General features: G+C 31.5%; 2 protein-coding genes and 1 non-coding gene across 3 annotated transcripts; 1 reads left to right on the top strand and 2 right to left on the bottom strand.

Moving 5' to 3' along the window:
* Nucleotides 1-352: 352 nt before the first annotated feature.
* Nucleotides 353-2,574, top strand: LOC106411576 (DCN1-like protein 4). The gene is made up of 10 exons (XM_048755834.1): nucleotides 353-515; nucleotides 639-723; nucleotides 817-907; nucleotides 1,009-1,083; nucleotides 1,208-1,244; nucleotides 1,402-1,485; nucleotides 1,601-1,661; nucleotides 1,782-1,888; nucleotides 1,978-2,043; nucleotides 2,143-2,574. Exons 2-10 carry the CDS (start codon nucleotides 639-641, stop codon nucleotides 2,236-2,238), a joined length of 702 nt encoding a protein of 233 aa, XP_048611791.1. The 5' UTR covers nucleotides 353-515; the 3' UTR covers nucleotides 2,239-2,574.
* Nucleotides 2,575-8,727: 6,153 nt separating this feature from the next.
* Nucleotides 8,728-10,294, bottom strand: LOC106421869 (zinc finger protein 1-like). Its single transcript, XM_013862709.3, has one exon. The coding sequence runs from the start codon at nucleotides 9,479-9,481 to the stop codon at nucleotides 8,798-8,800; it is 684 nt and encodes a 227-aa protein (XP_013718163.2). The 5' UTR covers nucleotides 9,482-10,294; the 3' UTR covers nucleotides 8,728-8,797.
* A 2,259-nt stretch (nucleotides 10,295-12,553) lies between these two features.
* On the bottom strand, nucleotides 12,554-12,660 carry LOC125589695. Its single transcript, XR_007325869.1, has one exon. It is a non-coding gene; the product is annotated as a small nucleolar RNA R71 (small nucleolar RNA).
* Between the last annotated feature and the right edge of the window lie 977 nt (nucleotides 12,661-13,637).

Raw genomic sequence — 13,637 nt, 5'->3', positions numbered from 1 at the left:
CACGTCTGCTTCGGTATTGTTTTTAAATGTAGAATTTTTCTTCGTTAGAAAGTAGATTATAAAAGAAAATTATTTGAGATAACACAAATTTAGAGATATCTGATTAAAATACACTATTTAGAAAATTGGTAAACTGATATTAAAAAGAAAAAAGGTAAACTGACAAAGGAAAGGATTTTTATCAAAAAGAAAAAAGGTAAACTGACAAAGGAAAGGATTTTTATCAAAAAGAAAAAGGAAAATATTAGTTTTAAAAAAAAACTTTAGGAAAATATTAGTTTATCTCGTTAAAAGAAAAATTGTATAAAATCATATATACATATAAAAAGACCAAGAGAAAAAAAAAAAAGAAAAGAAAAGAAGAAGACCAAGAGAAGAGAACTCGACATAAGCTACTACTCTCTTTTTCTATTGCTTTGCCCTTCCTTGACATAAGCTACTACTCTCTTTTTCTATTGAAAAAAACTTCCCGTCGCTCTTTTCCTGGTAGAAATCGCCTTGTCCCCGCTGATAAAGTAATTAATCAAATACACTCTATATGTAGTTTATATTTATATATTTACTTTTTTTTTTTTTTATATATTTATATATTTACTGTTCTGAAGTCTCAAATAAAGTGCACTTTGGTTGCGGTTTAGATGCCTCGTACTGCATCCAAGCCGACGAAGAAACGGAGTAAACCTTATACAGTTACCTCTTCAGACACGGATCCTGTTCCCTCAGGTATAACAAGAACATAAGGGTTTATGTCATAGTCAAGTTTGAACTCGGTTGAATCTAGCAAGTAAGTCAACAATCTTTGTGTGTTTGGTACAGCTTCGAGTAAAACTAAAAAGTCGTCCAAAGAGAATGATGAAAAATATAAGTTGTTTAATAAGTATGCCAATACATCTTCTGGTGTCATTGAGTAAGCACACAAGATCAGATTCCTCTTCTTGGTATTTATAATGCAACTCAGTTTACGAACAAGGTTCTAACACTTTTCTTCTTAATTATTGCACCAAACAGTCCAGAAGGAATTGAGAAACTTTGCTCAAAATTGAAAGTTTCTCATACTGATATCAAGATCTTGATGCTAGCTTGGTAACCAATCAATCCACCAATATTTATTAATTTTCTTCTATTATATTTATATATATGTAACTCTTGGTTCCGAGCACAAGTGCATAACCTTAATACCTTAGTTTTTTAAACTCGTTCCTTGCAGGAAAATGAAGGCTGAAAGACAAGGTTACTTCACAAAGGTAATAGCATTGTTCTCCCCTTTACAATATATATATATATGTATATATATGGATTCACATGATTCCATCAAACCCTTGACCTTTATATTTAAAATTAGGTTCTTGGTTTTACTTTTGTTTGTATGATCTTAATTTACTCGCTTGACACCTATAATAGGCTGAATGGAGAAGAGCACTCAAGACGTTAAAGGTTGACACTATCAAAAAATTGAAGAAAGCCCTTCCTGAGCTCGAGAAAGAGGTTTGATATATATATATATATATATATTTTTTTTTTTTAATTTTTTTTTTCATATTGATTAATAGCATGTTCTATATATATATATCCTTGCGTTAATGTTTCTACGTTATTTCAGGTCAGAAAGCCATTGCATTTTGCAGACTTCTATGCTTATGCCTTTCGTTATTGTTTGACAGGTGAAATCATCTACTCCATCATGAGCATGACATTATATGATTTGTGTTTTTCGTTTTGTTTGCTTGTGTGACCTTTAACATAAACATAATAACATTATATTATTATTATAATCCATCCAGATGAAAGACAAAATTGCATAGACATTGAGACTATTTGTCAACTCCTAGATTTGGTCTTAGGATCAACATTCCGTGACCAGGTTGATCACTTTGTCGACTACCTAAAGGTTTGACTCCACTATTTTTTTTTTTGTCTTCAAAACATCTTCTTCAAAGTGTTTGGCACTTGTAAATGGTATCATCTCATTGTGAATAGATCCAGAATGATTACAAAGTCATCACTATGGACCAATGGATGGGTTTTTATAGATTCTGCAATGAGGTACTTTCCATATATTTCCATATTTCCTCCTCCTCCATGGCCATCCTCTTTAACCAAACGTTATTTGCATCTAATGTGATTTTTTTTTAAACATTACAGATAAGTTTCCCGGACATGACCAACTACAGTCTAGAACTTGCGTGGCCACTGATTCTAGACAATTTTTTTGAGTGGATGCGCGAAAAACAAGCATGATAGTTTCCATATTTGTCAAACTGTTTTAGTCTCTCTAGCTTCAAACAGCCTCCATTTTTTCACAATAACTTCAAATTTGATTATTGTTATCATTGATGAACAGAATGTTATATATATATATATATACTAGGAGTTTTCCTGCGCCATGTGCAGATATAAAATATTTTAAAATGTTATATATAAATAAAATTTTCTATTTTTATATTTTACTTTTATTAGTTTAAAAAATAAAACCATAATGTAATTGTTTTTACTTTGATTTATTCAAGTTTACTTTGACCCTTTAATTTTGCATTACTTAACTTTTGATAAAAATAATTGAAATTTATAAAGTTACTTTATTATATTATTCTTTATTTAATTACCATTTTTAAATATGTCTATTTGTAAATATATAAATTATTTCTAATAATATATACATTAAATAAAAATAACTTATATACGTTGATAAAATATATTTTAAACTACACTTATTTTAATAATTAAAATATGATTCATATATTGATGTAAAATTTAAATATTCGTAATTATTATTTATATATAAAAACATATTATTTTAATAGATATAAAAAAGTTATTAGGTATCATAAAATCTTACCAAAATGAATATGTACTGAGAAAAAATATTTTTGATATAAAATTTATTAGTTATTACTATATTATGAAACTTTTCCAAAAATATAAATCCATATATAGAAATTTATCATTATTATATTTAAGAAATCTTACCAAAAACATAAATCTAAATATAGTAAATTTTACATGTCACAATTAGATTTATGTCATGTCATATTTCTTTTAAGCCATGTCATCATTTTTTGTGAAAGTTAATGTAGTGATGACACACATATATAAATCACTTCTCAAATATAGTTTAGGGGATATATATATATATATATATATATATATATATATATATATATATATATTATTTGCAAACTTATATATGAGATCTATATTCAAATATTCTGCTCTGCTATATTTGCAAACTAATAATTTTGTAAAAAAATTATTTTATCCTCGCTTGTTATGATTTTTTTTTCATAAACGAATTAAGTACCTATCATAAGTCTCAGGCGTTACTGCACGAATCGCTTATATTCTGTGGTTTATAAATTAACATTGGCGGTATGCTGCTTTAATAATTCAGTATATTATGGGGTCCAATATAAAGCTTAATATTCCTTTATCTTTGTCTCAACTTTTTTTTGTCTTGAAGATTACCCCATTTTCTTTTTAATTGACTTAGAATGTTCACTTTTCGTTTCTAAGTGTTGAAAATGATTGTATCAACGACCATAGAAATAATGATAATACAAACTGCTGGAAGAACATACCTGAAAGTGGAGATCCACCTGTTGGAAATATAATCATGATATATCATGCATGGAAGTCTCTTCCAAATTGGCCCCGCGTAGAATACCAAGATAGTTGTCAACTCTACAAGAAAAACAAAGCAAGAGTTTAACAAACACAAGTGATGGAACATAGAACTGCCACTAACATTCCACATTTTACCGATGCAGAAACGAAGTATTCAAGCTACGTAGCAAATCAGTTTCAATATACAAAAGTTTACCCTTGACTTGTTTTTTAGCTCGGAGATTGTGTAAAAACGACTCCTTGGTGCATAATTACGAGCATAGACAGTCACATGTACAACATTCCAGATATGTTGTGTCTCGTTCTTTAGTATGTGGGTATGACTGCTTGTTTGCACTGTTTCTTACCAGAAATGAAGAGATTAAAAGTGCTTTAGAAAGTTAAGCTTGTAGAATGATGACTTCTCGGGGTAATTTTCCTTTTCCCCTTAGGGAACTTGCTAGCTAATACTTCTGTCAGACAGACTTGGTGACTTCCAAACCAATTCTTAGTGTTCCTTAACAGAGGAGCAACTCCATGATTTAATGACTTCTTTACTCTTTTTTTTATTCCCTAGTGTGGATTTACTGTGAAACACCAGAAGTTAAAAGGGACAAGCCAGCTGAATTCATTTTATTATTATGATGATGAAAAACAATCGTAATTATAATGTGGATATTTTTTTTTATTTGTTAGGCTACTTATCTCTCTTTGTGGTGAATAATTACTGACATTAGTTTATGATGAAAATAATCATATGTAAAAAGGGTAATTTAGCATCTAATAAGCTTGCGTAGTGAGGATATGATAATATATCCTTGTCTGGAGAATATTGGATCTTTTTCCACTGTGATACATGACTTTGGTATCTACATAGAAATCTTAATCGATGTGACGTTGTAGGATAATGTGAGGGATTAGTGAAGTAATAATGGTGCATAACAACATGATTTCCGCATCGTTAACATCTTGATTGTGAAAAATATCAATACTATTAAAACAGAAGCAATTTTTATCTACTTACAAATAGTCTAGGTTGAACCATTACATTTAATTATATTTCCTATTATTTCTATTCATATCTAATTTGATTATTAAATATACATCATACCTAAAATTAAGGAACTAACTAACTAATCTGTTATTTTTTAAACTAATGAATTTAATTTATATTAATACAAAATTTAAATAACTAATCAATTATATTTTAGTTACTAATGTAATAAATACTTATATATTTATATATATATCTATTCATTTGTATATATACAACTATATATTACTCCAAATATATCATAAAATATTACATTAACATGAATCGATGCTAGAGAGTAAGGGTTAATATTATAATTATTTAAAAATATAATTATATATATATATATAAATTATAAAAATTAAGAATTAAATATAATAAAAATATATATATAAAAAAAATAATAAATATTTACATTTCTAATGCAAATAATGAAATTAAATTTTAAATTTAAAATAAGCCATAGACAAAACATTAAAAAATATCTAATAACATGTGAATAACAAAAGTAAACTAACTAAATAAATAAACAATTTTATTTTGCAAACGTCAATCATTAATTTGTAATAGACGTATACACATTATTGATGCTCAAATCTATTTCATTTTTAGTATGCATCCTCTCAAATATTGATCCATTAACAAGATGAAATTTTAGTTGGACTAAAATTGTATTTAAATTGGAATATCACTTTCATAATATATTCACTATTCATCTGAACATTCATGAATATATATTACAATACTCTAAATATAATAATAAATCAAACCGAATTACATATTGGATCATCTACCAACTCAACCGATAACCAGATCTCGGGTTTTAGCGGTTATTACGGGTTTTATAGAATTTTTAAATAACAATTTTTTTTTTGAAAACTAAAATGGATTACATATGAACCACCGAATTTACCAATTTTACTGCGGATCGGGTCGGGTTTCAAAACATTGAATATAATGTTCTATTTGTAATATTTAAGTGTAGATACAATTAAAATACAAATTTATATCAAATAAATTTAGAATGTTTCGAAAACAATCCCGCGCTTTGAAAGCGCGGGTCAAAATCTAGTCTATTCTATTAAAACAGCAGTGTGACCCATTGATAAAAGTAGAGTCCAATTATTATTTTTCCAAAAAACTGATTATTTTATAACTGCTTATATTAAATAACTAATCACGTTTTTTGTCTATAACAATCAGTTACGTTTCTTCAATCACAACAATATCGGATTCATTGATTTAGATTTTAGACCTGATCAAAACGCGTCCATGGTGATCGATTCTCTGGCGATTATACGTTTCATGGTGGTTCACTGTGTTGATTTGTCATAATCGGACAAGAAATCAGAAAATTTAAAGTACCTGACTTTTTGCATTTTAAAAGGTTGAAATCAGATATTTTGTAATGGATTACAAGTTTAAGGCATAAACAACAAGAAAAACTTAAAAGTTGATCGATTATGAAAGTATGGTTGCCATTGAAATGTTGCAGAGAATTCTAAAATATTCTTAGGGAAGGTGGAAATATTTACAAATATGCCACTCAAAAAAAAAAAATACACACTACATAAATATATCTATCGAATACAAGAGTGTAAAATGGCCCAAGCTTCCAACAGACCAAGATTATACTGTATATATTAAAAAACCTCTTTCTTAACTTAATATATAACTACATTTATCTGAAACTTAAGAAATATATTATAAGAAATATTAAATATTTTTGAATATATATAATATTAAATATATATATATAAACCGGTGGAAATATATTTTTTAAGTTTGTTTACTATAAAATGAAACTTTAAAAGTTAACTCATAAAGTTAACTAATATTTTTTCAAACAGAAAAAGTTAACTATATTAATATTAATTAGTGGTGGAACGGGTTATTAATGACATTTAATTTTTATAAGTGAACTTTTAATAGAAATAAATATTCATATAAACTCATTTAGTTTAACGGGATTTTAATAAGTTATTCAATTTATAAATCTAATCTATTAAAACAGCAGTGTGATCTATTGATAAAAATAGTGTCCAACAATTATTTTCATATATCAATATTATTAAAACACAATTAACACTAATTACTTTGTACGCTAAATAACTTCCACTATAAACTCCTAAATAATCGGGACCCACTTTTTATATAGCTAAAACTGCTGAGTTACTTTAATTCCATAGCTTTCGTTCTTATGTAATAGTTTTCTATAGCCACGTCATTTTTAATACAATTAATGCCATATCATTTCATCAAAAAAAAAACTACCCAGTAAAAACTATTTCAAACGATGAAGATACCCAATACGATGTCATCTAAAGAAGAGTAAACTATATTTATTTTTATTTTAGCATTTTATTAGAAAGAAAATTAACTTGCAATAAAAATTATACTAATAAACAATAACCTTAGAATTTTATTAAGTTTACATCAAACATGCAAAAATTTGTGATTAGAACTTTTTACAGGTTATTTTAAAAAGCACTAGATTTTAGCGGGTATATTTTTGTTTTAATTTTTTTTTAAAATTTAATTTTAAAATTTGTGTTTTTTTTGTAATCATATTATGTTTAACATTAATTTAACTACCAAAAATATATTAATTAAATATAATATGATTACAAAAATACAACTATAAAAACTAAAATTTTCAAAAAATTAAAACAAAAATATTTTTACATAATTTAAAGGACGGGTATATTTGTATGTCTATATTTTGACATAATTTAAATGAGTACCCGTATTTGAACTGAACCCGTAATGATCCAAACTGAATCCAAACTAAAATTTATAAATATCCAAATAGGTTTTAATCTCTTATCTAAAGACCATTATCTGAATAGTCGGAATCGAACCCGAACTCTTACCCTTACATGTAGTTTATAATATGATCACAGATAAAAAATCATAAATATGATTATAAACAAATACATATATGATACAAGGAAAGACACAAGTACATATGAAACTTGATTTATTTAATATACTTACAAAAATAATCTATTCTATTAAATTCATATCATACTAAAATATAATTATACAAACACACAAACATATAAATTATATTAGACATAAATTTTAAAAACAAAACATATACCCGTCCTTTCGAGGACGGGTCAATATCTAGTTGATTGTTAATTGCAATGATTAGCATAATTATAACTTTAGTGTAAACATCAACTTGATACGGACCCCATCCAAAGCAAACTTCACAGATTCTTTGGGTTATATAATTCAGTACATCCAAGATAATAATTCATTTTCACTAATAGATCCCTCTCACCCACATGGTTATATATCATTCCAAAAGCTATATAAGTTGTGAAATGTCAATTAACATATGTAATTATTACAAAATATATATGCAATAATGCAGATTATTATTTTCTGAGTTGGTAATCGATTATAATATTTTTTTTATTTTTTGTAATGTGATTAAATTGTGAAATAATAGTAGCGACATGACAAGATTAGATTAAAAAGGACCATCGGAATTTAACTTTAATAGTCACATGGCGATGAAAACAACACAACCTCTGACGAACTCTTCACTTGTAGATTAATGTCTGTTTCTTTTAACTACATGTAGGACCTCTCTTCGATAATCACATTGTATCCACTCTAGATTTTGTTCTTAAAAATGTAAATTCTTGCTTATGCCAATTTATTTTGTCATATGATGAAGAAAATCCACCACTAGACTATCACCACTAGACTATCATCTTTTATATATACTATATAGAATACATATATATTATTCTTATTGATTGACTAAAGTCAGTTCACGCCTAATTGATCGGCGACAGTTTAGTGGGCAATAATGCGTATAACGTAGGACATGTTTTGTTTCTTTTATCAACTCTACTCCACAAATACTTTTGCAGTTCTCTCATTTGAATCATCCTAATAATATATGTCCAATACCTAACATAGTAATTTAATTTAATAAAAGCTTTGAGTATTGTACTGCATATATTAAAAGAGACCTCAGTTATTAAACTACAAAACAAGATATCATGGAAAAGGTATAGCTTAGTTAATGAAACTCTTTACACATTCTGCAGTCAATCATTGTATCAAGCAAAGATAAGCATCAAAAGATATTTATATAATTGAAAGTTACAGTAATAAAGACTAAAAGACGATGACAATAAGAGATTATAGCTTAAGAGTCAAGTCAATCTTGCTAAACTGGTTATGATCTTCTTGCTTGTTCTTGAAATATCCAATCCTCTCCAACTCAGGAGCAGTAAAATTACTGTTATTACTGCTGGCCACTTCAAGGTGAAATTTCTCTGGCAGCATCTTTCCGATGGCCGGTCTCTGGTGAACGTTCTGTTTGAAAACATGACTTAAACTCGCTCTTTGTCTTCCTAAAACGGGATTATGGATCGTTGAATGAGCCTGAATCCCTAGCGTTGATCTGTTACTAGTCGAGCCATGTAACGGTAACGATGCCATGCTTGCGAATCTGCTGACTGAACCGTGTCCAAACGCGAACGCCGAGGAAGGAGGGGAGGAGGAGAGACTCATCTTGTAGTACTTCCCGCGTTTGGCTAAGGTGCGTTCGCGTTTATGAGCGTTTTGGTGACCGCCTAGTGCTTGTGAGCTATAGAACTTTCTTTGACAATAGTTGCATGAGAACACTCTCGGATCTTCCAAATGTTCTTGATGATTGTGAAGATGATGAGAAGTCGACGATGAGCTGGATTTAAAAGAATCGATGAGATTGAACTCTGATGAAGTCGTACCACGGAAAAGGGTCAAGCCTAAATCAAGATCTTGATGACCTCGTTTCTCGATTTTTAACATTTCTTGATATTCTTTGACGGAAGGATCCATGTGTATTTTGTGTATATAGCCTATAGAGAATATATAAAGAGAAAGAAAGTAAAATTTGGAAATAGATGTGAAGTGATGTGGTCGTGGGAAGTGAAAGTGTGTGTTCTATTTATGGAATTGGCCAGACATGTGACCTTTAAAATAATTGAATGGTGTTTGAAGAAAAAAAGACACTTTTGATGTGTGCAATCTGACCTAGAGCTACAGAGCCCACACATGTAATTGTATAGTAGTGGACACTTGAAAGAGTATGTTGTAATAATCTGAATTATTGATTTATTAGGGACATGAATAATGAATGTTCATGATTTCATGTTATACCTATTAATTGTAATAAATGCTATAAGTAGCCATATCTTAATCAAATGAGTTTGTCTTTGTCCTCACCTAGTTTTTTTATGTAAATTTCTTAATTATCGTTTTTTCATCATAATTTTTTTTTTTTTGAATTATGAAACATATCTAAACCGTATGCACGTAGTTCCATTTATTTAGGGTTTAGGTGAGACGTTTGATTCAAAACCCTAAACGAATAAGCTGTCTTTATTTGTTTTAAGTGTTAGGTGAGTTTAGCACACTGGAAAAGGATTACGAAGCCAATTAAATCTCCCCGACAATCCCTTTCGTTTCAATTCTTTTTAATAGATTCTCCCGTTTCGGTTGAATGTCCAAAACAGAAAAACCATACACATCCATCTCTCATAAAAATGTCATTAATCATTGTTTATGATTATATATGCGTTCTCGTTAACTTACAAAACCATACATCATTGGTATAAGTCAACTAAACTGTTAAATCAGTCTTTCGTTTAAGCTGAAATTGTGGTTTATCCATCAAAAAGAGTTGTATTTGTTTTGTTTAGACATTATTCTTTTAATCGTGGGAGTGAATAAATTAAAATATATATATATATATATATGTGTGTGTCATTGTGTGATTTTATATATGATATCTTGCATATTTACATTGTTTTATCCATTCATCCATGAGCATTTTCATCATATAGATTAGGATTTAGCCATGTCTAGGTTGCATTTTGCATTCATTGTCCTTATTAGGTGCTGGAGTGTGCCATGGAGTGATTTGAGATGTTTGGGAGCATTGTGATCCAAAAGGGGGTGAAAGATGAGCATGGATGGAGCCTTTATAGAAATCTTCTGTTGCTAAGATTTTGTGGAGACACAGCAAATTGAGTTAGCTTTCTAATGGAAGTGGTTTCAAGTCATTTGGAGATGTAATGAAGGAGTTATGATCAATTTACTAGAGGCATATCCATCCTGGTCGAGCATCGCAGAGTGACCTCTCAGAGCGACCTACCGACGTCGCTCCCAGCCAGAGCGACCAGTCCAGAGCGACTACCTCAAGTCACTCCCAGCCAGAGCGACCAGCCAGAGCGACCAGCTCAAGTCACTCGTGTTTTGACGCGTCGAGACACAAAAAAACGCGCCGGGAGCGACCTCCTGGAGCGACTATGCTAGGTCGCTCCGCGTGTTTTGCTTGGACAATTTTTATGTTATTTCAGGGGCCTTTTGGTCATTTGTTTTGATGTTTTACACTTTCTAAACCTAAGTTAAGTACTTTGTAAGCCATGGGAGGCAAGATAATCTCTTTTCTAGAGAAGAACTAGTAAAAAACCTCTTTTGATTCAGATTTCATTGCTTTCATCTTGTGTTCTTGTTGATTTCTTATCTATTTCTCTACATGGTTAATCTAAAATCCAATATGGATTTAAGAGGAATCATGGAGATTAGTGAGTAATCACTTTTTGAATTCATGGGTTAGGGAGATCAAGGGTGATTAGGTTAGTTCAAGGATGTTTTAGTGTAGATCATTCTTGTTCCTTGCTAGTAGAGTATTCATAATGCATCTTCTGAGTTGGCCACTCAAAAGTTGATCAATAGACATTTCCCACCCAAAAGGTGTTTGATGAAATGCCTGAGACAACTCTCCTAGGCTTTTAGTATACTTTGCCAAAGACATTTGTTGTTAAAGATGCTAAGATAGCTAATAGACTTGTTAGTAATGATTGCTTTCATATTATTCAACCAAAGACATTTGATGTTTGAGATATGTTAGCAAATGAGCATTCATCTAGACATAGAGCTTGCTTAGAATTGTGTCTAGGCTTAAGGTTGATAGTTTGATTGATCATTTGCCATCCTTAGTTCGATACTTGATCACCCAAGGTCTAATCCCTATGCCCATGAGTTCTCTTTTCCCTTAGTCAAGAAAATATCATTCTGTTATTGCTTTCTAGTATTAGTAGTAGTTTAAAACTCATCTAAATCATTGGTTGCACTTAGATTAAGTGAGTACTTGCATTCTCAGTGCTTTGATATCCCTCAGAACTGGTTCGACAATCTTTTATACTACAACATTTGTCTTAGGAGCCTTGAAAACTCCTAACATCAAATTGGCGCCGTTGCCAAATTCTGAGTAGATTTAAACATTGAGATTTAGTCACTTGCTTGAGACTAAGTCATTTTTATTTTCTTTTGTTACTGATTCTCTTTCTTCACCTCCCTTTAATCTACAGGTGTATGAACTTGAGGAGCAGGGGTCCATCAAACCTAGTTCCAAGAGCTGCAGACATCAGAGCTTTAGAGAGAGAGTGTGCTAGAAAGAGAAGAGAAGAAGAGCAACAGGCTCACTTGCAGAGATTGGATACTGATATGGGAGACATACCTCAAAACCAACAGCGAGCAGCTCGACCCATTGGCACTTACGACCGCCCCAACATTCATGGTCATCGATTAGGAATCCGAGCACCAGCTGTGGCAGCCAACAACTTTGAGATCAAATCAGGACTCCTCAACGTGATCGAGAACAACAAGTATCATGGCTTGGCTCTAGAGGATCCATTTGATCACTTGGACAGATTCGACAGCTACTGTGGGTTGTCAAAAACCAATGGTGTGTCCGAAGATGCCTTAAAGCTCAAGCTATTCCCTTTCTATTTGGGGGATAAGGCACGTCAGTGGGAGAAGTCTCTACCCAGCGACTCCATCACCACTTGGGATGACTGCAAGAAAGCATTCTTGGAGAAATTCTTCTCTACTTCAAGAACTGCTAAGCTGAGAAACGAGATTTCCAGCTTTCAACAGAAGAACTTGGAAGGCTTCAGTGAAGCCTGGGAGAGATTCAAGGGCTACCAAGCTCAATGCCCACACCATGGCTTCTCTAAAGAGAGCTTGCTGAGCACATTCTACCGTGGTGCTCTTCCTAAGTACAGAGCCAGACTGGATACAGCTAGCAATGGGTTTTTCTTGGGGAGAACTGAGGAGGATGCAGAAGAGCTGGTTGACAACATGGTAAAGAGTGATGCAGTCTACAGTGGAGATCACGACAGAAGCAGTAGAACAGATGATAAGCAGACGAGGAAGGAGTTGAAGGCTCTACAGGATAAGATAGACCTCCTCATTGCTGATAAAGCCACCCAAGAGCAGCTGCACTTTGTGGGTAACCCAAGCCAAGAGACACCACCTGTTGTTCATGAGGTTGAGGGTTTGGAAGGTCAGGAAGAGCTGTGTTTCATCAACAACAATGGTAGCTGGTACAAAAAAGAGCCCAACTTTCAGTACAACAACTACCAACAGAAATCCTATCTCAACAACTAACAGAGTGGTTATCCGCCTAGAAACAACCAGCAAGGCAGCTATCAGCCTCAGCAAAACCCCTCGTCTGGTTCCTCTGCTCCTCAAGAGAGCAGCACTGATACCTTACTGAAACAAATCTTGGAGTCTCAGACTAGAAGTGAGAAGCATGTTGGTTATGAGTTCAAGAACCTTCATACCAAAATTGATGGGAGCTACAATGAGCTTGTGGGAACCGAAATTCGCACTGTCGATTTCCGTTTAAATAAGGAAACTAAGAAAACCCTAGTTTCCCAGAGGACCCGGATATCTGTTAATTACCACACGTCAAGCAATCAGAACACGAGAATGACAACGATAAAAATAAGAAATCGAAAAGAGAGCAAAGTAGATCTTATTCCGAATCTGCGTATGAGCGTTACAACAAGGTATAAGCCTGGGCTCGAGAGCTGTCGGCGAGATTCCTAGTTCTAGCAACCCTAAGACGGCTAAACCTAATTGAGTCGCAGCTCGAAATAACAAAAACGGAAAGTTGCCTAAATCGCTCTAAGTGATAAGTTTT

Source organism: Brassica napus, chromosome A2, assembly GCF_020379485.1.
Source record: "Brassica napus cultivar Da-Ae chromosome A2, Da-Ae, whole genome shotgun sequence".
NCBI lineage: Eukaryota > Viridiplantae > Streptophyta > Magnoliopsida > Brassicales > Brassicaceae > Brassica > Brassica napus.
Note: the sequence above shows the minus strand (reverse complement) of the source record. Positions and strands in the feature narration are given on the sequence as shown.

Bases quoted from the DNA above. Each gene is read 5' to 3' on its own strand.
- LOC106411576 (XM_048755834.1), top strand. From the start codon at position 639: ATGCCTCGTACTGCATCCAAGCCGACGAAGAAACGGAGTAAACCTTAT. The intron at 1,245-1,401 runs GTAATAGCATTG...CACCTATAATAG, and splicing joins GACAAGGTTACTTCACAAAG to GCTGAATGGAGAAGAGCACT. The intron at 2,044-2,142 runs GTACTTTCCATA...TAAACATTACAG, and splicing joins TTTATAGATTCTGCAATGAG to ATAAGTTTCCCGGACATGAC.
- LOC106421869 (XM_013862709.3), bottom strand. From the start codon at position 9,481: ATGGATCCTTCCGTCAAAGAATATCAAGAAATGTTAAAAATCGAGAAA.